Source organism: Triturus cristatus, chromosome 6 (assembly GCF_964204655.1).
Source record: "Triturus cristatus chromosome 6, aTriCri1.1, whole genome shotgun sequence".
Lineage (NCBI taxonomy): Eukaryota > Metazoa > Chordata > Amphibia > Caudata > Salamandridae > Triturus > Triturus cristatus.
In genome coordinates, this window is record NC_140589.1 from 1,646,763,219 (window position 1) to 1,646,789,635 (window position 26,417).

Consider the following 26,417-nt stretch of genomic DNA (forward strand, 5'->3'; position numbering starts at 1 on the left):
GGCATGCTGCAAAATGTTCAGATTGAAACTTGAGACGTTTTTTATTCAGTATATCAAGACCATAAATGAATCAATAAAATGTCTTATACGATGTTTAACATGTCAGTAACTTTAAAGTGTTTTTTTAAAATAATTTGATTTTGTTGTTAACCGTTCAATTATTTAAAATCATTACAGTAAAAAAACTAAAATTAAAGCCCATCCCCCATTGCCCACCCACCCCTGCCACCCCCCTCCCCCGACGACCTGCGAACTTTAAAATCCCTAATTCCGACAGTCAATCTTGTATTGCAAAGTCCCTTTTGCCATTAACTCCGGAGAGTTAATTGTATTTCGGCAAAGTTCCAATCAAAGTATGTGGATTGACGGGCAAGCTCTTCTTTGCCCATGAATGTTGCTGAAGTACCTTGTTTGCCCATTAATAAGTCTCTGTATTCCAAGTGCTTATGGTCAGACATTTATGCGCTTATGTCTAAGGCCTGTCTAATATGGTGAGTAAATGTTGCCGCTCTTGCGAGGAAGTAGGTTTTTATTTCCGAGAAGCACCAATCTGATGCCTCCCTGCATGTTCTGATGCCAAGGTCTCTTAAGATCGGACGCAGCATCCTTTGTCGCTCACTGGTCAATTTGGGGCAGCAACATAATAGGTGGAGCCAGGATTCCTTTTTGTAATTGCATAGGCGGCAAGAGATGGCACCATCTGCACGTGCTCATTCTGGATTGAAGTCCACAGTTCTGAGGGCCGTTAGCCTCATAAAAAGGATTTTCCTGCGGGCCTGGGCCCCTAGTGCTTCATTTAGCTATGGTTGAGCTTTCCCCATAATGTAAGATTCATCCAATGCCTTAATGAGGGTATTATGGCGAAGTGCGATTAGGTCCAATTCATACGAAATGGAGTGGACCTGCCGTCTCATGATGAATGACCAGGTCTTGTGCGGGATGTATGTTAGGGACAAGATTTGGGGTTCGATGTAGAGGGTCTCTATTGCTTTGCCCAGCTTGATGTACCAGGGGGAGTTCTCTTCTCTAAAGATTGTTACCATGTGGTGTTTGAGAGAATTATGAGGTGCTTTAAGGACTTTCATATAATTCTTAATTAGGTCCCCCTGGAGGACCAGTTCAGGTCTGCCGAGCCCTAATTCCAGCCGTAGCCTGGTGTTTTTGTGGGCTTTGACCTGCGCTGCTGATATGAGTTTGTCTAAGGCTCCTGGAAATGCCAAGTGACCGTAGTTGATGGCCGGGATTAATTTTTCCCTGAGGACCTTCAGCATGGGATCAGCTGTTGGGCTAGTCATGCGTTGGCTTAGACGTCTCTCTGATAGGATTACACTCTTGGTTTTGGCATTTAGGTGTTTTGTATGAGTTGCCGATGTTGCCCTCTCATGTAGCCAAACCCCAAGATAATTGTAGGCTGTGGTGGTACCAATTTGGAGATCTCCTAAATTCCAGCATGCTTGTTTCTTGTGGGGATATCTGCCGAATATCATTATCTTTGTTTTACTCTGGTTGACAGTCAGGTGATTTTCCTTATTATACTTCCCCAGCTCTTTTAATGCTCTTTGGAGGCCCACCCTTGTGTGATCCATCGCTACAGTATCGTCTACGTACTGAAGAATTGCCAGCCTCGCCGTGCCCAATTTGGGTGGAACTAGGCTTGCCTCTTTTAAAGCACCCCCCATGTCAGCTGTGTAGATGTTGAATAATAGGGGGGCCAAGTCACAGCCCTGCTTCAGTATGGTGTTGGTTTCGGCTCTTGCTAATAACGCTGTAGCGCTTATCTTGACTTGTACCCAGGTCCCCTCATGAAGGGATATGATGGCTTTCAGTAGGTTTGATGGAACTCCCCAGGCTGTCAGTTTTCCCCAAAGTTTGCCTCTGTCGACTCTATCAAAAGCTGTGCTGTAGTCGATAAAACAGCGGCAGGTGCCTGTCTTTCACCGCTCGTTTTGAGAGAGAGGCCAGGGCCATGATGTTGTCCGTTGTTGCGCTGTTTGTCCTGAAGCCGGTCTGATAGAATGGTAATATTTCGTTGTTATTAGGCCAGTCCTCTAATTCTCTTGATAGTAGTTTGGCGTAGGCTTTGGCTTCTACGTCCAGCAGGGCCACTAGCCTGTATTTGGCGGGGTTGGAGTGGTCGCCTTTCTTGTGAATAGGAAAAAGAATTGATCCTTTCCATGTTTGTGAGATTATTGCAGTTAAATATGCAAAGTTGTATAAAGGGGTAAGGATTGAGGCAAAGAATGGTTGGACTGTTTTAAATGCCAGGGCTGGAATGCCATTTGGGCCTGGTGCCCCATCATTCCTCATTTTCCTTATCTCCCTTGTTATTTCAGTTTCTGTGCAGCCATTGCCCTCAGACATCATTGTTCCTACTTCGTCTGTGTGCTTGGGGAGAGTGTCTATATGGTTGCTTGTTTCCCGGGTGTTCTTGGGAGGGGCGTGCTCTGTGGTTGATGTTCCCCTGGTATATAAGCCCCTTACATACACTTCCCATTCATTGCTTGCAATGTTGTTCACCTTGCCTCTGGACTGAGAGTTCAGGCGGTTTATGTACCTCCATAACTTGGCATTGTTCTTTTCCTTTAAAAAGGCGAAAACTGTGAGCCATTTTTGTTCCGTGTCTTTCCTCTTGTGCTCGCATACTTTCCTCCTGTAGGCAGCTCTCAATGCACTTATGGAGGCCCACTCTTCCGATGAGCCTCTGTTTTTCCTTCTTCTGAGTGCCTTAATTATTTTTTGCATTGTTCTTTGCCCAACTTCTGCCATAGATCTTCTGTCAGTGCTTCCCAGTAACCAATCACATCGGGCTTGGTCTCCCATGGTCCTCGAGCATCCCACCTTGGTGCCCACTCCTGCATTTTCCCTTCTAGATTGGTTGTCCATTTTATTCTTTTAATGGCTCTGAAGTGTTCCTCCCCTGTGGTTTCTCCCATCATTTTCTGGAGGTCTGCTGATTCAGTTCTTAGGTAGAATGTTGCACATAGAGGCCTGTGATCTCTTTCTCCTCTGTCGACCTGAAATGCTTTTAACCTATCAGACATTTTCTCGTTGATTAAAATGTAGTCGATATGTTCCGAAATGATGGTTTGGGACACCACGAGGGTGAACGTAGTTTCATCATGTGGTGAGTTGAGTTAACTTTGACATTTTTGAGAAGAGAAAGCAGTGGGCCCGTCTTGTGCCCTTTATTTTGTTTGCCAGGGGCATCTTCCAAACTTCTCAAATTAAAATCTCCTGCAATAATTACGTGGTAATGTTCATATTTAAGTATTATATCTTCCAGCGTGTTGGTAAATGATTCAATGCTGGAAGCAGTCATTGCTGGGTTGATATAGCAGTTTATGAGCAGCAAGTAGAACGGCCAGTGGCCCTCCTTAGCCCGGCAGTTGTCATTACTTGCAGGTCTGGGGACTTAACTCTTATTTCTGGGGGTCTGAGTTTATGCGCATGGCTTATGAAGATTGAAAGACCCCAGAGGGACGTCCGAAGATCTTTTTTTTTTTGCATTTATCCTATGTTCATGGAAGCCCACTATGGGTGTTGATGTCATTGACCAGGTTTCTTGACAGCAGATAATGTCCCCTTTAGCGAGGTAGTCCTGTACTTCCTTAGTCCCCGCTTTTTTATTTAACCCTGCGATATTCCACGATATGAGAGTTAGTTCTTGAGGGAAGTCGGAGTTTTGGACTTGGTATTGATCTTCTTTTTAAAATAAATAAGAAGAGTCTAAACAGGAAACAATGTTAATTATATTTAAAAGGAGTTAATGAACAAGGCTCATTTTTCCTGTGTAAAAAAACATGAATAAAACAATTTTCAGAGCAGAACCATTTTAATACAAACAACCCGAGGTAAGTGTATTGAGACCACTGGCGGGTGAGGCTAAATATCTTTCCTCCCAAAAGAGGGATGGCACATTTTACATTTATTGGACAATTTCAGAGCTCAGTAATGTGGTCTCCCATCTTCCAGTCGGGGCAGTGGCGTAACAAAACGTGAGGGGGCCCCCTTAAAAAGTGCACAATGGGACCCTCCTTCCCGGCCTACTACTTGCCACTTTTGCTAAGGGGGCCCCCTGGAGCTCTGGGCCCCCGCACACCACGGGGGCTTATGCTACGCCACTGAGTATGGAAACTCTCTAGACCTGATTCCCTTCCTTCAGATGTTTATAGAAATTGTTCACATGTCCTCATCCCATTACTTATACAACTATTGAATTCCGTTAAGCAAGATCTAAATATTCTTAGATCCTGAAAGGAAGTCTGCAACTTTCATCAGAAAGAGAAGGATCCTAAATCATGTCATATAGACCTGTATCACTAATGAACTGTGATTCGAAAATACACCAGGATCCTTGCTACCAGTGTCTTACCCATGATTTCCGATGTAGTAGAGCCTATACCCCATTGATTTATCCTGGCTAGCAATACCACAGAACGTACAAACCTAGCAAATGCCTTGTTCAGTGTTCCTGAATAAGTTTAATTGCCAGCAGATATAATCCTATTGGATGCCAAAAAGGCATTCACTAGAGTCTCCTGGCCTTAGATCTGGCTCACTATAAGAAAAGCTAGGATTTGGTCTCTCTCTTTTTGGTGAGTCCAAGTCCTCTATTGTAGTCTTAAAGCATAAATATCTTGCATGGGTCAGTTATCGGCTAACTTAGTATTTACCAGAGGGATGTGAAAATGATGCCCGATTTCTCTGCAGCTATTTGCACCCTCTTTGGAACATTTTTAAAGCTTCTAGAAAGCTCACAGGAAACGACTTCTCTTGAGGACTGTAGAGCTGACTTTAAAGTCACTGCTTATATGGCCGATATTGATATGTTTTCCTTAGGTCCTCCTAAAGCTATTGGCACAATTAAAAAGTTTGTCAAAAAGTTTGGGCCGGTATCTGGCTATTTCCTTACTCAAATAAGACCCAGATTGTATATAATCAATCAATTACAGATAGCAACACACAATATGTTTAATCAGCAACATACCTTAGATTACAAATCACCATTAAAGACTCTCTTCTATCAGGTACAATAACTTGTAGACAGAAATAGCTTAGAGCTCTTCGAGGGATAACTGGCTGATGCTATCTGATCAAAATGGTAATTCTTCCTCTCTTCTAGTATTTATTTTGAGCTATACCTCTTTGGCTCCCTCTTAATTATTTGCACAAGGTAAAATCTTCATGGTCACAATTTCTATAGTAATACAAAAAACCTTGTGGGGCCCTTAATTACATCACACTACCCGTAGATAGGGGAGGGTGGGCTCTTCCACCCGCCATTCTGTATTATTAGGCTTCATTTGTTAACAGAGTTCCTCAGTTGCTGGGCTATATCTATAAATCATTGCAATTGCATAACTTCATTAAATTTTTTTCATTATTTAGGTTTCTATGATAATGCATATTTTTAAACACTAGTTTCAAAACTCTCATTGTATTTTACCATAATACAGCAAGACCTTACACACAGACACAATATCTCAATTATTACAAAATGTACATCTAAATCAACTACATCAAATCACTCTAATTCCTCGCATGATGCATACGTTGCAAACTAGGACAATACTCCCCTACACATGATACCTGAAAAGGTATCTCTTCTTACTTCGGAACAGATCTCCATGGAATTCAATATTGCAGCCTCAAGATTTTTCACATATCTTCAAATTAGATATTCTTTTTCTACACTTCTCAATAATTGAATTTAGCCTCACATACATTTGTTTGCTAATTCAAACCAATTGGCAGATAAATGGAGCAACAAAAAAGGAACAAACTGCATGATGGTGAAATCAGCCAAAGCATTATAAAGAGTCATAACATTTTGAAAATCTCACGCTTCAAACAGCATCAATACAAGATGCTCCAAAACCATTATTACAACCCAGAGGTTGCATGCTTTGGGACTGTAGGAATCTACTCAGTGGTTCTGCTGTACAACTATGTAAGATGATACAATACACATATTAAGTGCATGCTCTAAAATTGAATATTATCGGACCCAGGTTTTTAGAGCAATTAACAATACATTATCCGAAATATCAAATCAATCTTGTTCGGATAATCTTCAAGTGTTTTGTATAAGAACACTCGTATTATTTTGTTACGGTCTTTCTCATGGGACACAGTGCACCTATAATGGACAGGAAAAGGAAGTGAACTGCATGTGGCAATTTTGCAGCAAATTATGAAATGCTAGGTAATTATCGATCCACATTTGAGTAGTAGCCCGTACAGGAAGTTCGCCTATAGGCTAAGAATGGTCCTAATACTGATCCCTTATTCTAATTGGTTGAAATGGCTAAGCTTTCAACAATTCAGAATAAGTGCGTGTGCTGTGATCATTTTGATTGACAGCTGGCCGCCAGTCAGAATTACCTTTGGCAGCCCAAACCACTGTGGTTTCCTGCTCAGGACAAAGGTAAAACAGAGAAAGGCCATTTTTTTCGTGTTCTAACAAGAAATCTATTATTTATCTAGCTCACTGGATTTTCGAATTTTGTGAATGCAAGATTTTGGTCTGTAACAAGACAAAGAAAACAGATTTGACCTAATTCACTTATTTTCTTTTGCTCCTAATCTCAACTATGATCCTTAAAATGTACATGAATTTTATTCTTCGCCTTAGCATCTGTCATGGTATGCAATGTTGCACTTAAAATGACAGCATTTGAAAAGGAATGATGGGAGAAAATATTTAGCATAAAGCTGGAATTGACTGGTTTACTCAATTGTGTAGGCCAGTTTGAGAAAACGTATGCAAAACTGAGGCAACATTCTTTTTTGTGAAACAAAAAAAGCACAATAAAATCTCTCAAAATTAAATTTAAGGGCACATTTCGTAGGTAAATTTCAAGGTATAAGCGCAGCTTAAGCCTGAAAAAAATGCTTATTGTGCACTTGTGTGCATTAAGTGTGAAACATTCACATCCATGTGTGAATAGTGTACAAAACACATATATACATTACTCTTAGTCGATCAAAACCTAAATTTGACTAGTGTGTAGTGCTCAAAAGAGAAATGGATTGGTGGTGAGGGAAAAGCTAAATGCAAATATGGGTCTCAATTCTCAAAACAAATCAGAAATCTGTACCAGGAAGGCTTACTACTTTGCACATGCATAGATTTCTGAAATGTATGAATTCACACATATTTTAATGCTACAGAAACCTACAAAAATCGCAGTTTCCAGGAGAACTCCTTGAAATGTTTTGTAAATTTTTGGTTAGGAGCGTGTATAGGGTTTTCCACATTTGCAATTGCACTTTTCCTTTTTTTCCCCTTTATAAAAATGTTTTTTGCCGTGGAAAAACATGTTCCTCACAATCCCATGGTCTTTGCCGATTCACCACCGAGAGAGGGATTAATTCCTGCTCATGACAGGAGTAAATCTATGACCATATCCTGGCTGGGAATGGTCTGACAAAAGTTTCTGACTACCCGCAATCAAGTACTTTTGTGGGTGTTCCCAAACTTCAGATGGAATTTTGCTCCTGGAGCATCCTAAACTCTCCTTTGTTCAAATTGGTGGTGGTTGCACCTAAGGTCATCAAAATTGATCGGCAATGCTAAAGTAGTGGCATACATTCATCATAGACCATGGAAACAATTTCTGAAAGAGATATGGCACCGTCTGCAGGTGGGAAACCTTTCATTGACAAACAAGTGGAAGGATATAAGTGCGTCACAGAATGGGTCAAATGTGCTAGCAACTATGAGCAAATATGCCAACGACCTTAAAGGTCAGAAGAGTTGTTTAATGCTTGTTGTGAGACCTGTCAGCCTTAGAGTGGTCTTCCCACACAGTTTTTGCTTTTTTCCTCCATGTTTTGCTGAAACATTTTGTTGGCTCTAGGGACTCTCAGCACTTTACCACTTCTAATCAGTGCTAAAGTGCATGTGCTTCTTCCCTAAATATATGTGTAATTGCTGTATACCGGATTGACCTATTTAATTTACTTGTATGTCCCTTGTAAAGTCGGATACCATATACCCAGGGCCTGTAAGTTAAATACTACTAGTGGACTGAAGAATTGATTAGGCCACCCACAAAAGTAGCCTGTCTAACCTGTCTCAGGTCTGCAACTGCAGTGCCTGTGTGCAGCTTACTGCCACTTCAACTTGCCATTGAAAACTACTTTTAAAGTCTTAAACTCCCCTTTTATTACACTTGTCACCCCTAAGGTAGGCCCTAGGTAGTCCTAAGGACATGGTGCTATGTAAGTAAAAGCTAGGACATGTACCTTTATGTCTTGCTTGTCCTTGTAGTTACAAACAGCCTGGTTCGTTTTTCACTACGGTGAGGCCTACTCCTTAATACACTTTTAAGCTGTAATTCCAGATCGAAGACGAGTAGCTATTTAATGTTTCAAATGTTTGGAATGGTATTGATAAATCCTACTTACTAGTGAAGTTGAATTTAACATTTCTATTTTAGAAATGCTACTTTAAGAAAGGGGACATTTCTCTGCACTTGGGTCCTAATTACGACATTGGCTCTCCGCTGACCCAGCTGCACCCAAGCCGCGTAAGGACCGCCTGTCTTATTACGCCTTATAATGAATTGAACTCGTGGAATACCGCCGCACTCATAATCAAGCCCTTAGTTCTCTGAGTGCCTGACAGCCTGCCTCCAATACACATCTGGGGTGGGTGACAGCTACACTTTGTGCTTTCTCAGTAGACAGCCGCAACACAGGAAGGATAGGTGTGTCTGAGTACCCATCTACGTACTTCTGCATTCTGATGTCCTTGCCTGGACAGGATAGGAGGGAGGGACTAACACTTTAATTGAATAGGTAACATCCTGTCCTCACACAAAGGGCTGATTTACCACCCATAGATAGGCAGACAGGACTGGGCTGAAAGGGGAAACTGTGCACTTCTGAGAGCTGTGTTGAAGTCACCTCCCGCATCAAAGGCACTTCTGGGTATACGTATTGGGTCTCTGATCCCTTAAAATCAGACACTTCTGGACCTTGAACTGATCCTCTGTAAAGAACTCAACTGTACTGCTGATCTGAAAGAGCTGTACTCTGCCTTCCCTCCACGTGATCTCCCAAGGGCTTGTTGGCTTGCCTCCTGTTGCTTGAGACTCAGGGATATCAAAGTCACTACCCCTGCCCTTTGCCTGGCTAACTGGAATTGGCCCAGATAATTGCAACACAGATTTCAAAACATCTACTGTCTGTGTGTAGCAGAACCGGTGCATCGACCCGCTTGCATCGCATCGGAACCATCGCTTTGCTTCCTGAGATAGATGCATTGAACAGCAAATCGCCACCGCTGTAGCTTGGTGAGATCGGCGCATCCCCTCAACTGCATTGCAGAATCCGGTGCATCGCTCAACACCTCTTGAATCCGGCACCCGTCTTCCGAACTGACGCATCACCTTCGATGCATGGAGAAGATCAGCACATCTCATTGCTTGCCACCAGGAAAGATACTTTGTCCACTGCGGCCTGTGTGGGTCCTGTTGCCGGCTGGCGTTCTATTGCAGTGGGCATGAACTTTGACTTTGCCCCGGTCCAGCACAACCTAAAGCAACCTTTTAGCGCTGCTTGCTTCTAAGTGCTTTACTGCATTTATTCTTTTAAAATTCAATATCTCAACTTCTATGTATTGGATTTTTGTCGTTTGGTCTTATTTTGTTCAGAATATAACATTTTATTTTCATAAACCTGCTTGGAGTCTTTTTGTGGTGTATTCATTGTGTTACTATGTGAGTGTGTTGCATACATACTTTACACATTGCCTCTTTCGATAAGCCTGACTGCTCTTTGACAAGCTATTAGTGGGTGATCACAGGCTATCCTTTAGTGTGTACTTAGCTTAACCTAACTAGGATTGTGGCTTCTGGTTGGACAGGGTGCATATCTTTGCCAACCAGAACCCCAATTTCTAACACTTGGCAAGGGAAACTCCTAGACTTAAAAGAGACATAGCTGAACGGTATAGAGATGACATTTCTATCCAAGGCATCAGGGTTAAACAGATCACAAATCCTGAAAGTTTATGGCCAAAGGGACATTTGGTGAGGTAGGGAAGTTTCTTTTTAAAAGTGGGTCTTAGAAAAGCAGACCCAGTGTCCCAGGTAAAAATCAATGGGCTGGCTAACTTAAAAAAGTTGCAGAAAATATTTTTACTCCGCTGTACTTGGGAGGCCTGGTCAATATAGGAGCCACTTGTCAAATCAACTGTTATCTCTTTCAATCCAGAAAGACAAGATATGGTGGGTGGAATGATCAAAGGCTAGACAATCCATTTTCTTGATGAGACTTAATGATGGTAGATGTTGCATCCTCAAAGGAGCTTTTAGAAGTGTGAACAGTATGTGACATAAACCATTTCTTCCCTAACAAAATTAAGAGAGCAGGCTAGTACAGTGACACAGTTTTATCACAACCGGCAACAAATCTTATGTTATTCCAACTCAGAAACAACACCTGCCTCCTTTCAATTTTCTCCAAAAAGAGGTATGGGGCCTGGCTTTACCCAGTGGCAGCTGCTAATTGCAAAAAAGTGGGGGGGTTTAGGTCCATATGTGAAACTGTACCATGCGAATGACTGATTCTCCTAAGGAGGGTTTGCGGAGTCTATCCTTCGAAAAAATGTGGCAAAAATAATGAACTTTACTGCCGACCCTATCTACGAAATTGACAGAAGACCACAATTGTAATAGACATTTCTGAAATAACTTCACTAAATATTTGAAAGAATTTCTGGTTAACAAAATCAGCATGACCCTTCAGAGGGGAGCTCGGACTTGGCAAGAGGTCTTGTCTGATCATCAGAAATTCCTCTTGCAGATGTGTCAATTTTCCATAAAGCAATCTGCAATCCTTGTGAGTTTCTTCTCATCAAGCACCACTTGAGAACTAGTTTCACTCAATGCAAACCATCATAGAAAATAACCATTTCACTTCCTCCTTGCATTTCCAACAATGTATCCTGACAAGCTTAGAGCTCTGTTTGGTCTTCTCTACTCACAATACATGGCATTTCTCAGGCCCTATATAAAATCTAAGAATTAAACAATTTGAAATCATATTTTTGTTTCTCTGGTTTAAAAGTGTTTGCCTGTGCAGTTGCTCTCTGCCATTTTTCTGTTCTTGTGTACCCATGTGTCTGTATCAGGGCGGGTGGTGTGTATGTGTCTGGATGCCTGTTTTTGTGCTAATACTTTTTTGTTTTTATGTGGGCCTGTTTGTGTTCTATTTTTGTTTAGTGAGAAGGGATAGCTCGTTTTGGGATAGCTATTTCATAGTTATTATTGACATTGAAACAGTGCTCCGCGAGACTGTGATTGCGCCATACTCTAAATGAAAGATAAAGCACTATACGATTTCTCTGTGCAAGTAAACACGCCAACTCAGTTGAGTGGAGAAGGAATGAGGAATTGTATGATCTCATACTATAAAACCAAAAGGTTTTGGGGAACTCATTTTATTCAAACAGGATGAAATGTTGACCAAGTTTAACAGGAGTTACCTGTACGGTGGAGTCAAACACAAATACTTCCAGTGACCATATTCATTAGCTAGACGGGGAAGTAAAAGGAAAACAAATATTTGAACAGGCTTTTAACCCCTTCAGCGCTGCGCGGATTTCCGCGCAGTGCTGAAGGTTCTGAGCGCGGGCGGGGCCATGACGGAACGGTTCCGTCATAAGCACAGCCCAACCGACGTGCATGACGGAACCGTTCCGTCATAAGCGTTAATCTTTACCATACAGGTACTCAGAAGTCTCAGATTTTAACTTACTTTTTTGTTATATCACAAGGTTCGCTGATCTAGTCATATCTGGATGTTACTTTCATACCTGTGTCGCAGCTGTGCCAATTCACTTGCTTTTACAGCAGGATGTAAACGATCATATCAGTTTTAAGCAGCCATCGGCAAAGGGTCTTCCTAAGCTCCTTTACAACTGCTAGGATCCAGTATTATGTCCCATCGGTGACTAATTAAAAAAATTAGAGTGACGCAACAGTGGCGTAAAAGAGGCGCAAGGGGCTTGTAAATCTGCCCCTGAGAGTGAATACAGCCGGGCATTACAGAACATGGAGTACTCAACTTAACTCTTCCCATTTCGTACAGGGTGGATTCTGGTTAATGATGCTTCCTGTTTCCACCCCACCTTCAGGCAAAATGGAAAAGGGTGGGGGAATTGTTTTTAACTGACGTTCAGTCTCCTTCAGCCTGAGCTGAAGAGTGAAACGCCTGAGTCTAATTTCTATAGCGCTGCCAAAAAGAGGTTGGCACTGGGAAGCAATGTCACCTGGGATCAGAGGCAAAATGAGGGCTGTAAATACACAAGCCTCGTTTTACGCTATTAGCACATAGTAAAACACGTACCAAGACGTGCAGTGCAGCTACTGAAGGTGCCTGGCTGCCTGTCATTTTGTCTCAGAGCAAGGCAGTCAGGAATGAGTTTTGTTTAAAATTTATATTTTTATTTATGGTAAAAGGCTTTAAAGTACAGGTGCCACAGAGGATATGGGTGGAGCCCCAAACCTCTCCAGCACTAGCCGCTACTGGCTTTACCTCAAAGGTCAAAATATTTCATGTGAAGGAAAAAACGAAATCACTTGTGCTACTCAGGAATGTGTCCCACGCAGCGGCAGCTCCTCCCCTAAGGTGGAGGAGCGTCGCCCCACTGCTTCACAGTTGTGAAGTAAACGAAACATAAAATGATAATAACTCGTGTTATTATCATTCTAAGTTTCCTACTGCTGCAGTTTTGCATTTGGGGTGGGCGGGACTTCTCCGACGACAGGGGAGGAGGAGTTTGCCCACTCCTAAGTGCACATGACTGTTTGGCCGGCCCTCTTGGGCCGGCCAAACATTAATGCGCACTTCATATCTTCTCCATGCGTGCTGCATTACAGCCTGCGTAGAGAACATGCCCCTGGCCTCTATTCCGTGGCTGAGCACAGATCCATGGCGCTTAGTCCAATCACACACTGCATTACTGTAATTGGCTATCAGGAGGCTGGGAGCGGCGTGCTTCCTGCATCTTGCTGCGGGACCGGAGCCAGGAAGAAGACGACAGTGAAGAGTCAGTGGCCGGCCGGCTGTCACAAGTAGGTGTTTTTTCCAGCCACCGCTCCCCAAAACTCTGCCCCCGCCTCACCACCCAGGTCCAGTAGTAGCTGTTACTGGTCCCAGGTCATGCCTTTTCATTCAAGAATGAAACACTTGTAAGTTCAGTGCTTGGTGGATGCAAGATATCTAACAACAAAAAATGGCCTTGCTTACCAAACATACTGCTCCCCCACCCATTTGCATGTGGGTGAACCCAGGGTTTCTGACTATGGAGCTTGAGCTCACTGCTTGTCAGAAACCCTTGACACAACGTCCCACTCACTAAAGACAAGCCATGGTGACTCTCCCCTTTTCCTGTTTAGTATGGGGCAATCATAACTTGATTTCCTTTCCAGGACTGCCATCCAATGCTTGTAGGATCCACGTTGGATAATCAATTAGTGATCACCACACGCTGTGATAAAACTCCCTGTGCATCAAGCCATAGATTTTGTGTTTTTCTAAAGTAAATTCCCACTTTTGAGAGTTTGCTTTCAGAAAACAAATTAAGAATAACATCTAGGTAAAGCAAACCTGGGGTTTGCTTGCTGTTCAGTAATGCCTTAGGCAAAGTACCTTCACCAGTGGCTACACTGAAGACACAGAGATCCCTGCTAGAAAGATGGGGATCTCTGAAGTATGATGGTGATACCATGCTTGTCAGGTGTGTGCATGGTGCTCCACCTACCCTTGACCTGCTAGACCACCTGCCTTACTTCAATGGTCCCAGTTGTCATTGTTTGAATGTAATATGGCTAAGCATCTATCTGTATCAGACATTTCAGTTAAATAATGTACTATGCAGTTTTTTTCCCAATCTATTTCCATGCTACCACCTTCTGGATATGTGAGACAAGATAGCTATGATAGCTAGATCTATGATTAATATGAGTAATAGATCTATTTTGGGATGCCAGTAATGAAGGTTGCATTGATATAAACCTTTGTACCAGAAACCTCAGGGCTGCACCCTTGCTAATATTCAGCTGGTATATGGGACAACCGTTCTCAAGAACCTACCGTGCTTTTCAGTCTTCTTCGAGAAATTAACTATTCTGAGGTGATTTTATAAAATGTTTTCTCTCGCAGAGTTCTGCAGCTTTATTATTACATTCCGCCACCCAAGATTTATAAAAGCGTTTGGTTAGTTTGGACTTACTTTGAGACATGGTTCTGAACTTCAACGATCTCGGCATTTCTAAGCAGAGGAAAAGTTACCCTCTTATAAAATAATCCACCACTGCATAATATGTTAATTGATACTCATGAAGAATACAATTCTTCAAATATGCATGTGGCACAAACCTTATAATGAACCACATTTTTCTTAACCCTATTAAAATACCACAATTATATAGTATCCCCGATTTCAGCGGTGTTGGTATTCATTAGCAACTAGTTCCATACTTCGTTGTTTTGGGACAACCTCTTTTATAATCACTCTGACCTTTTGGGTTACAGACCCTACCATGGAACTATATCTGGACACAGTAGGTCACAGACCACTGATGTAGGATTGGTGTACTTTTTCAGTATTATAGTTGGTTTAATTCATATTCTGTGAAAACTGAGAGCAATAGAATTGCCACAAGTTTCTGCATAGTGAGGAAAGTTAGTTTTTACTAGCCAGAATTAACATTTATTTGGAGAAAACATACAAAGATTAGCTGATGAAGTATTACAATTGTAAGGGGCATCATTTGAATAGTTACCGTTTTATATGTTTGTGGTCCCCGGGGGGCCTTTAACTATCTGAGATCTTATTAACTTTCTTAGAGCTTTATCGAGGTACCCATGCCTGCTCCATGCAACCATGTAACTGTGGAAGGCCTGAAAACCACTGGCAAAGGCTGGTTTAAAGAAAAACTTGCCTCTCTAATGCGATTAATTGATAAAGTCTTCCCCCAGATTATAAAAGTACAAAGAAAAATAGGGAATTTAATTAAAATGGATAATTGGCCTAAACATACTCCAAATAATTAGCATGCATTACTTTCATAGGACCTCCAGGCCAATGGGTGAAATACCTATTAGCCTGATGCTCATCACAGTATTGTGCCAAAGCTCTGAATATCACACCAGGCAATCGACCTTTAGGCACAATGATGTCACTAGGTGGAACAACAAAACACAAGAAACATCACACTGGAGCAGTTGAAAATGTGGCAATGCAAGGTATAAACAGCATATGATTCTGCCCACCTAAAAGGATGATCATTCCTCGGATCTAGTCTTAACACATGATATGACAATATTAGACCTCTTCATCACAATGATCACCCTGCAGGCTCTCTCAAGTTACAATACTAACAATCAGAAGAGCATCCCTTCAGTCATAATCCAATGCAAATCTATACAAAACAATGTTCAATTGCGGTTTCTTATCATTCTGTCCACAAAAGGCTTGTTGGGGATATGCTAGCACATCAACACCAATATCGCGAAAGCAGAACATTTAATAACTCCTAAATAAATACAGAAACAAAAAGCAGAGCTCAGTGCTGTCGCAAATAAATCAGTCACCAGCAATCTGTTACATGGGAAAATAATTGATCAAGGAGGATTGACTCATTAGGATAGAGTCATAGAGGATAGAGTCATTAGCACCAATATAGATCTGTGATGGATGCATGCAGTGCATAGCATTGAAGTGACCAATAGCCATTACTTATCCACCCTATCCACCATACTTCTAAACACATGAGCAATGCTCATAAAGCTATAGCACAGGGTATTAGCCTTTGGGGTTTCACAAGTAAAATCCGAGCATTATTGAACTACTGTGCAAAACACACCTTGATTGTCTTGAAACCAGAATGCCCAAAACGTGTACCTCTGTCACCAATGATAGGTCAAAGTCAGCTCAGCCACCAGTCTTTCTATGCCCCTGCACAGCAGGTTGTCATCATTTTCAATGTGGAGCATGCACTATGTTCCAATGATAACATCACAAATGATGTTCTCGTGGCAAATGCACATGAAGCTAAGGGCCTTAATAATGTATCACAGCCATTACACAGATTAACTATTCAATGACAAAGCCAAAGCCAAAAGGGCTGGCTTAGAGTTTCAGTTCATTTCAGCCAGACCTCCTGGCTTTGCAAAATATACTTGATTTACCAAAATAGCAAAGGATGCATGTGCTGTAGCAGTATTGTATTTAAACTGGCAATGAGTAACCACCAAAATAAACAACCATGTTGCCACTAGTATATGTAAGGATACAGCGTTTTTGAAGACTCTGTGCTGCTGGCCATGTCCACTCACTCAGATCAACTCAATGATGCAATCATTCACTGCCCCACCAAGTACCCATTTGAATTAGCTCACTCAAGACCCCCATGCCTCACATACAAACTCAACCTGAACAATCAGTCATGGATTGTCTTACCAGGAATCAAGGCCACACTGGCTGTAGCAGGCACAGAGCGTTCCCCCGGTGGGCTGCCAGGGTGGGGGCTGGTTTTGGGCCGGGGGGGGGGGCGTGTTTGTTATCATGGGCCGGCAAATCGGCCCCCTGTAACAAAATCGGCTGAAAACGGCCATAGAAAACAGCTCGGCCGCACCCACCACCCGGCTGCCAGCAGAGCAGTTTGCCAAGGCTGGTTTCTGTTCCCAGTCTGGTCCTGCCAGAAATCCACGCACACCATTCACCTTCACACTCATACTTGCATTTGTTGATACCAATGCACTCTTGCATTTGCTCCCTTTTTTAACACTCTGTTCTGCTGGCCACATCCACTCACTCAGGTCAACTCACCGATGCACTCATTCACTGCCACACCAGGTACCCACTTAAACCAGCTCACTCAAGACCCTCCTCCCCGCATACTAACTCAACCTGGACCATCAGTCATGCATAGTCTCACCGGGAATCCACTCACACCCTTTTACCTTCACACTCATACTTGTACTCGTTGACACCAATGCACTCTTGCATTTGCTCCCTTTTTAAATATGCATGTGCTCAAAGTAGCTCTAGCACAACCCTTATTCACTCCCTCACAGCAACATGCTCATGCCTTCACTTACTGTCTCACCAAGTGCCCACTCAGACCCGCTCAACCAATCATTCATTATGCAGTCATTCACATCAACACAATCGGGCACATGAAATGCAGAAGTGAGAAGGCCTGCTAGCTGGCTAGCATACTCAGTGAAGGAGCTCTGGGATAGCAGCAGGTGCAGTCACACACCAGGCAAGATGTCTACAGCAGTACACTGAGGAGAGGAAGCAGCAGTAAGGGGGTTTGAAGCCGAGTAGGGGAGAGCATCGTAACAGTATATACTGATAACAGAATTGAATGTCATATAGTATCGAATAATAATGACATTGCCCATTTATATATTAATTATTAATTTAAATATATCGCTCTGTACAGTGGTATAATTTAAGCTACTAAACTGAATCCATTACAAATGCTAATTAGTAATCACAATTCTTTCAAAGTCTTGAGTTGAATTTAGAACCCAGGCTTTTCTCTCCCTGTGGAGCTGATATTTTGAACACACAAAAGCTGATGAAAGGAATGCTTGCAATAACCACTGGCAATCGCTCGGGGTAGCATTCTAGCCCATTGTTTGTTTGCCCAAAATGCCATGTCAGTTTGGACCCGGTATATGCAAATCAGTCTTGACTCTGCTCCATTAGGAACAGTCCAGCCCTAAATGCTAAGCCAGACCCTCCCAGAACCATAACACAAGCAACCCAATACCAGGTTCTTCCTGAATGTGGTTTGACAGTAAGGGTGGGCGTAGTTCGCGAAGTAGCACTTCGCGAAGCTACGCAAAGTGAAGTTCGCACTACGCGAGCTACGCGTAGCACTTCGCGAACTGCGAAGTAACATGTTCGCACTGTGCAAGATGTTGTTTTCAATGATTGCACAGTGCGGACAAGCAACCGGCACTGTGCAATCATTGAAAATGGCATCTTGCACAGTGCGAGCTGTAGTTTTCTGCTGCTCGAGTAGATTTTTACTCGAGCTGCAGCTTTCTCAACGCGAACTGGTAGTTTCTCATCGCGAGCGGTCGCGAGCATACGCGACCCCTCGCAATGAGAAACCTGACCTTCTCGCGTTGGGAATCTCGCCGGGAGGTTTATTTTCCATGCTCGCGATCGCGAACAAGGAAAAAGTCTAGCCAGGATGTCATTTTGCTTGCTCGCGGTCGCCAACTTGACGTTGAGGACCGCGAGCAAGCAAAAAATGACCGCAGCACTACGCAACACTACGCTACGCGTGTTCGCACTGTGCTACGTGCAGTTTGCGTAGTGCGAAGTAGCGCGAACTTCGCAAACTACGCGAGCGTAGCGTAGTGCTTCGCCCAGGCCTATTTGACAGTCATGTGTAGCTTGGCTCCAATAGCACAGTAAGCATGATACCGACGTCTAGGCTTATCCTTGCCACTTAGGGCAGTACATCAAACACACAAAAGGTGATGTGATGTACACTTGCAATATCACTTTAACCACTGGAAATTGCTTGGTGTAACATTCCAACCCATTTTTCTTTATCCCACCATTTCACATCAGTTTGTACCCAAAAATATGCAAATCAGTCCAATCCAAACTGCTAAGCTAGGTTCTCCCTGACCTGGAAAACAAGCAACCTAAGACCACTTTCGCACTGATTCGAGCTCGTTGTAGGTTGGTTCGAGTGGCTCAGTGAGCACGGGACAAATGTCTGGACATAACTTTGCCACTTAGGGTGGTACATCAAACACTAGCTATTGCTTGGGGTAGCACTCTAAACAATTGTTCTTTTGTGTACTGTTAGAACTGTCAGTCTTAGGGTGCTTTTCCCTCAAACTTTTTGCCTTATCTCCTCCATTTTTGCTGAACTTTTTTTTGTTGGACTTGCTGCATGGAATGTATACATGTTGAGATAAGATTCTACATGCTGTGATGTGACATTATATATAACAGTGTAACAGACGTTTTTTTAAAAGAAAGAGCCGGCACAATTGGCTTGACATACTATGGTTCACGCATGCTCCAAGGAACGTATTTAATCGGTAGAGCACTGGGTCTTTCGTTACCTAAGCAGCCATCGTTATTATTAGTCTTGTTACGGGGAACTGCCCACATATATCAGATCATACGATCTTCTATGTCACACTTCCTTCATATAACACACCAGTTTTTATTTTGTCCATGATTCCTTACAGTGGCCCTTAGTACACATTCTTCTTCTAACCGTTTTGATTCGACTGTAAAAACGAGCAGCACATATTGGTTGCGAACACTATTCTGTTTATTTTCACCCATCTGCCTTTAGAATGTTTACGAGCACATTTTTCTGAATTCACATTCCTTCTGAAGTCTACATGTTTCTGCTTGTCTAGTACTATCTTCTTTCATGTGAAACATTATGTTTTAGGACCTATACCCTGATGATGCATTGGGTGTTTTGTATTCATGGATAATTGAAGACCATGATGGGTATATAGTGTGATCTCCTAACACTATTATATTGATGAAGCTTCCACTAATGACAAGAATAAAAGGAAGGTTGTATGAGCAAATTATCTACATTTGAAGTTATACGGTTTTTGAATACGAGTTGTTAAATCATATTGACGAAAGCTAAAACATTTACAATAAAAACTTTGTGAGTGCCAGATAGGATGTTTTGTCCTCTGGAGGATAACGCATAACTTTGGCTATTTCATGCCACTTGATCAGAAGGCGATACCCACTGGCACCCTTCAAATTATCCACAAAGAATTACAGGAATCTAACCATGAATTTGAATGTCCTGCCATCGGGCAGGTCTGCAAAGGTTGTGGAAAAAAAGAATCATTTCATAACTGTGTCCAAAGCTAAAGAAAAATTAAGTGCGTCATGATTGAAAGTAAATATTGAAGCAAAAATGTTCCGGAAGCACCCTCGTCACTGCCACAAAACCAAAAGCAACATCAGCTACGACAAATCGGGCCAGGCAAAATCAATTGACATCAAGCTCACTGTACAAGTGGTCTTCAACATCACTATCGACTACCAGTGAAGAAGATGGGTGTTCTCTGAAGATGTCTACCGAATGACAGCGTGCACATGTGGAGTTTGCTGCCTGGAAAGAAGATCCCAGCTCAAAGAAAACTCACCAAACAAAGCCTCAAACTTAATTTGGACACTGTCCCAATGTCACGCTGAAAATAAATGATCACCTAATGACTTTTATCATAGACAGTGGTGCTTCGATTGATATTACGCCCATGGAAAAGTTCAATGCTTATCCCCTGTGCCTCACCTCACACCATCAGACAAGAAGATATACACCCGGGCCGCTTCTAAGCCACTGCAAAGCTAAGGGTCATTCACTACGACAATGCGACACAAAAAGACATTGATGCCAGCCATCATTTATGTTCTACGAGGGATTTTGTTGAGTGCCTGTTTGCTCAGTTTTGCCAGCGCTACTGATATGGTGTCAAAATGCCTTAACTACAATCTGTGTGCTCAGTCTGGGATCACTAGCCGATTCCCATTGATGTTTCATGGCCTTGGAAAACTCAAAAAAATTTAACTAAAGTTTCATATCAATAAAGACATTCACCATGTTGCTCAATGACACCATGGAGTTGCTTACCATTTACAAGAAGCTGTGGAGAAAGAGTTAGAAGCACTTACAAAGCATGACATCATTGAATGTTCCACAGGCACCACGCCAAGGGTTTCACCCATAGTAGTAGTAGTACCAAAAAAGGACAATAGTGGAGCAGTGCGCATCTGCGTTGATTTGCGCCAGGCAAAGAGAGACTCCCTGGTCCATAGCTAGCGAACATGATCATGTAATTGAATGGAGCTAAAGCGTCTTCTCGTCTTGACTTAAATAAATAATACCATCAACTTGAACTGGAGGAGAGCTAGCTTGACCCGTAGGTATCAGAGCGCTTTACATACATACTGTAAAGAAAAACAGACGGAAATTGCATTGCATAGTAGGCAGGCAGTAAGGAAGCAAAACCAGGGATAAAAAAAATACAGCGTGGAAGATAAGGTGGTTAACACAGTCCGGTCACCAACTATCCTTGAATGTCAAGAGAGAGGAGTAAACTCGGATATTGTAGTCTAGGTTAGTTGACGTTGGTCAGAAAAGTATTTGTTAAGGAGATGGATTTTCAGGTCCCTTTTGAAACAGGAGAAGGAGGCGTTGCATCTCAGGACTCTAGGGAGAGCTATCCACATCCCGGGAGCGTTGCCAGAGAACGATTGGTATTGTGTGGTTTTCTTTTTCAGTTTCGGAGGAATAAGAAGGAGTGAATTGGAGCTTCTCAGCGTTCTGGATTGCCCAAATTTGGGCTCCTCTCTACGAATGTGCTAGCTATGGCTGCTGTTATAAGGTGGGGGAATAACATACTGAATAGTGACTCAGGTTCCATCCGGACTGCATTAAAATATGACATTTGTTATTGCTTAAAGGGCAGAAGTGCCATCTTTTCAAATTATATGAAAACTTTCGCTATGTTTGAATTTGGTCAGAGTGGTACCACTTCCAAAGCTTATCTTGAAAAATCTGATCAAAAATCAATTTATGAAGTGAGCCGGAAGAGGGACATTGTACTGTGTGCTCAGCATGCCCAGAATGAAATAATAGTGGCGAGTAGCATTTACCACAACGATATGTATTATAGAACGTCCCCCATGGTGTGCACAGAACTATTTTGTTTTGAAGGTTGAATTTGCTTCTGTTACAAATTATCACTGTTTCCTGGGAAGGATTACCTAGGGAGGAGAGGCTTTCTGAGTTTTGTGGGAATTGTGTTCAAGATTTATATCATTTGATATTTGTTTGTCCTCTCCTAGATTCAATGCGACGTCAATTGTTAAGACCATTTTTCTTAAAGTACAACATAACTTCGGCAGGGGAGGCCAGGGTATTGTCTCTTTGCACCTCCATCAGAAATAGTTTGTGCAAAAACTATTAAATATTTTAAACAATGTTTAAACATATTTTAGATATGTTTGAATGTTGAAATTGTATAGTAACTGTATATTTGGCTTTGAATGTGTGGAATATGGCATTTTAGGCTCTAAATATTTTGTACAGTATAAATTGAATTACTGCATTAGTACTGCTCTGTAAAGCTGGGAGCATTGCACAAATAGAAGTACTGTATTAGTGTTGCATTTAAAAACATTTTGCACCATTTTTTTGCCGCATTTATTAAGCTTGTATAATATTCTGCATTCTTCAAGTATTGTTTTATAATGTTTCATTGATTCAATTGCGCATTTGCACCTTTTCTGTCTGTGAGGCCTTTTTTATCTATTGTATAGTTGTGCGCCGAATGGTTTCTTCTTGTATTTTATAATTCTGTATAGTTTACCCTGTATGAATTGTCTTTTATGAAAAATTATTTTACTTAATGTGGACTTTTTTGAGTTTTAAATTATAATAAATATTTGTATCTGACTTTGAAATTTTTTGAAATGTGTAGGATAAGTTAGCTGTTCCTCAAGAAGGCGTTATACTGAGCGGCTTGAGAATCATCATGCCTCAAAGCTTAAGACAACGGGTCATCGTACTGGCTCATGAAGAACACCGCTGTATCGTAGCCACCAAAAGAGCCCTACGAGATTTAGTGTGGTTCCCACGACCAGATGAGCAAGTTGAGAAGGAGCTGAAAATGTGCCACATTTGTAATTGCTAGTCTCCCAAGGTGACTCAACACCCAATGACAATGTCTGACCTTCCTGCTCTTGCATGGGAGAGAGTTGCAGGTGACTTTTTTGAACTTTTGCGAAATAGACACCATCTCATGGTAGTCTTGGATGAATATTCACATTTTCCTTTGGTGGAAGAACTATCTTCGACAACCCATGACAAGGTCATAGAACGACTTGATGACATCTTTGCAACATGAGGCGTTCCTGAAATCCTGAAATCTGACAATGGCCCACTCTTTAGCAGTAAAGAGTCCAAAGAGTTTCTTGTCTGACTCAACATCAATGACAAAAGGAGTACTCCTCTCTGGCCCCAAGCAAATGGTGTAGTAGAACAATTCATGGGCACCCCTCAACTGAGTTATCAGCAAGCATCCATGGAAGGAATTGATCTCAGCCAAGCCATGTGCCAGGTCCTACGAGCCTATTGATCAACTCTTCACTCCACAACTGGTAGGAGTCCAGCACCTTGCTATTTGGGAGAGCCATCAGAACAAAACTACCTCAATGGACCTCGGATCGATCAGTGAATATTGACCAGGTTTGAGACACTGACACGACTCGAAAAAGGAAAATGAAAACATATGCCGATCAGTGTTGTCATGCCCAGGACAAAGAAACCTGGGTACTGGTTAAACAGAAATGAAGATGGAAAACGGGCACTCCTTTTGCCGCTAATCCTCTACAGTTTATGGCGTGCAAAAGACATGTGATAACAGCATGAGAACAGCATATTGCCCTGGTCAATCCATCTCTTGGGACACGTCACATGTCAAACACCTACTGTGACACTTGTTGAGTCCTGAAACAATGCTTGAGGCAGCCCTGCCTGTAGATTCCACTCCAGCACCTGAGCCAATGACACCGTTGTCCAATTAAGGTGGACCTCGATCATCTCGGAGCACCCAGTCCGTTCGATAAGTGTGATCGTATTACCAACTGATTGTAGAAATGTGATTTTCAAAATGTTCACACTTTTTATTTAACAAAGGGGTAGATGTAGCATATGGATGTTGTAAGCACTGGGACCTTTGTGGTTTAGGGGCGAATTCTGAACAGGAACATCGTCTCAAGGTGTTACAGTGTGGTTAATGTTGAGTATGAGATAATGCCAGGGGTAGGTGAAAAATTCCGCTCTGGCGACAGTGTTCACGGAGATTTGCCCACTCCGCATGGAGTTCCTAAAAACTCAGCGCAGACAAGAGAAATCTCACATTATACCACCTCCCTGCAAGATTTCTGAACTTGGGCGGTGACAACAGGCTGCTACTGCTTGCATTGAGAAAGTTGATCCTTGTGTTGAGGGAGATGCTCCTTCCATTGAGGAAACTGCTTTTTCAGTGCGGAAGAAACTCTTCGCAAAAAATCTGCTCGAACAAAACTATGGACTGTACTCTGCTGCTCACGGATCTCAGAGTAGCGCCACTCCACGAACTCCGCTCCGGCCTAGATGAAGCACACTGTGTGTGCGTGTATGCAGAAGAATAAAGACATGTTTAACGACAGGTCTCGTGTGGCGTAATTCATCTGCCTGCTCCAGGGCTGTAGAAGGCACTACAGTGGCAGAACTGTATGTGCTGCGAGGACCCACTAATCTATGCCATGGAAGCCTTTATACATTTAAGGAGCATACAATAAACAACAGAAGAATGTTCTGGCTGTGGAAATGCAAGACAAAGCAGCTAGACTGAAACATGCAAATAGAAACACTGAACAGTACTATTTTCAAGCATAAGGACGGAAACCACGTTAAAATGTTAATGATGTAGTCAACAGAGACTTTTCAAATACTTCACCTTTGGGAACAACACGATGCAGACATTTTACTTTTACAAAGTCACTTAAAGCATGCACTCACTGTTCGCCTGCATGATAATGAGATCCAGATGTTTTTGAAATGCCAACCAAAATGCAATGAATCCTTTTTTCCAATCTACGATGTGTTTTGCTCAAATCTGTATGGTCAATAGTTATATATACAGTGGTTGTGTGGCGGAGGATGAAAAATGTCCTCAACTTCTCAAGGGAGGGGGGTGCACCCTAAATAATTGCGAAGAACTAATGAACATAAACTATTGAAACATAGGGTGCAAATAAAAATATTAGCAAAGGTGCGCGTGGATTGAGTTAAAGGAAGGGTTTCAGTGCAAGAGCAAGATGCCACAGAAACTGATTGAGCCACAACAGAGTGCATTGGAGCTCAAAAGTCGAAAGGCCAACTAGTTCTGCTCTCGGAGACCACGTGAACAGAACACTTGTAATATTCAGTTCAGCAAAAGCTGAAAGTTTGTTGCATAAAGAAAGTTTTATAGGTTGAATTCCAAGCACTTTATGCGGGTGCGGGTATATCTCGAAGAGGAGAGGCACTTGAGACTGCAGAGTTATAGGGTGTGTATGCACAAAAGTGCTGCAGAGTTTACAGATGAAACAAACCTTTTTTGGCAGTATGATTAATTGAAATAAATGTTATTTTTACAGCTATTTTTCCAAATGCATGGGGATATGTGCCTGAAGATAATTGAAAATGGAAAACACAAGAATATCCACATTCGAGAAGGAGAGGTATTTGCTTGTTTTATTGCACATTGTACATTTTCATTTACAAGTGATATTTAAAATGTACAGCTCCTATGTCTGCCTTCAGAATGCTGTGTTTTAAATATAATTTTGATTAACAGCCTTCATAAACAAGAAAAATATCAAAGTTATGCAATGGGTATCTTTTTCTACTGCCAGGCTCTAAATAAAAGTGCTGGAATGTAAGTTCTCACACCAAGCTGAAAAGAGTTCAGTTCATTACAGTTGATAAACTGGACCCTCTAGGTGTTCAAGCTGCTCACTTTATTTTTACAGTTTAATACAGTATCTATCCAAGGAAAATATTACACTACATGTCATTAGAACATTGCAATGTTGGTAGCCCAATTGAAGACAATAGAGTGGCTCTTTGCCAATAATGGCTGGCATAGGCCTTCTTCTCAAACATGTCATGTTAGTTTTTCTGTTTCTCCCCGTTTCATTTAGAACATTCTACCACAGTGTGTGAAATGTTTTAATTACCATATATCTGCTCTGCCTCCGGCTACACTGCTTATTAAAGGTCCTAGCCCTCATTATAGGCCTTTATAAGACCTATAATTCAGGTACAGAGCATTTAACAACCAGAACAGCCCTTGGCAATGGGCTATAAGACTATATTATGACATACTGAAAAGACGGCTCGAGTGAAAAGATAGGTGAAGCAAAGATCGCGAAATACCACTTCCAGATAAAATGAATACCTATATTGTGAGTCCAGTGTAAATGAAGTGCTATAAAAGGTAGCATAAGTTGGCATTTTTCAAGTTAGCATGAACATTTTAAAACACATTTGTTGCACTTAGCTATACAAGTGGAGTGCAAGTGGAGTGTAGAAGAATAGCAGCACATACAAGTGTTGAAAGGCTAAGGACTAGGCATGATGGAGAGATTACTACACTCATTATAGCGATTGCTATGCTCCACAGTTTTAAGGGAATATTTAAAGCTGATATATCGTCCTGTGTTTTTTATTTATTAGAAATAAAACATTCAGAGATATAGAATTTTATTTTTAGATCTGGCTTGTCAGTGCAGCTGTTCTCATACCTTTTATGGTCAAAAAAGCTTAACTGAGAGAGGGACG

At 41.9% G+C, this 26,417-nt stretch overlaps 1 protein-coding gene across 1 annotated transcript in view; it reads left to right on the forward strand.

Moving 5' to 3' along the window:
• The window catches only part of HAAO (3-hydroxyanthranilate 3,4-dioxygenase), a 763,099-nt gene that overhangs the window by 230,509 nt on the left and 506,173 nt on the right, over positions 1-26,417 (forward strand). Inside the window, exon 3 of the mRNA XM_085612800.1 lies at positions 25,232-25,315. Within this exon, the coding sequence (XP_085468926.1) occupies positions 25,232-25,315 (84 nt within the window). The remainder of the gene's footprint in view (positions 1-25,231; positions 25,316-26,417) is intronic.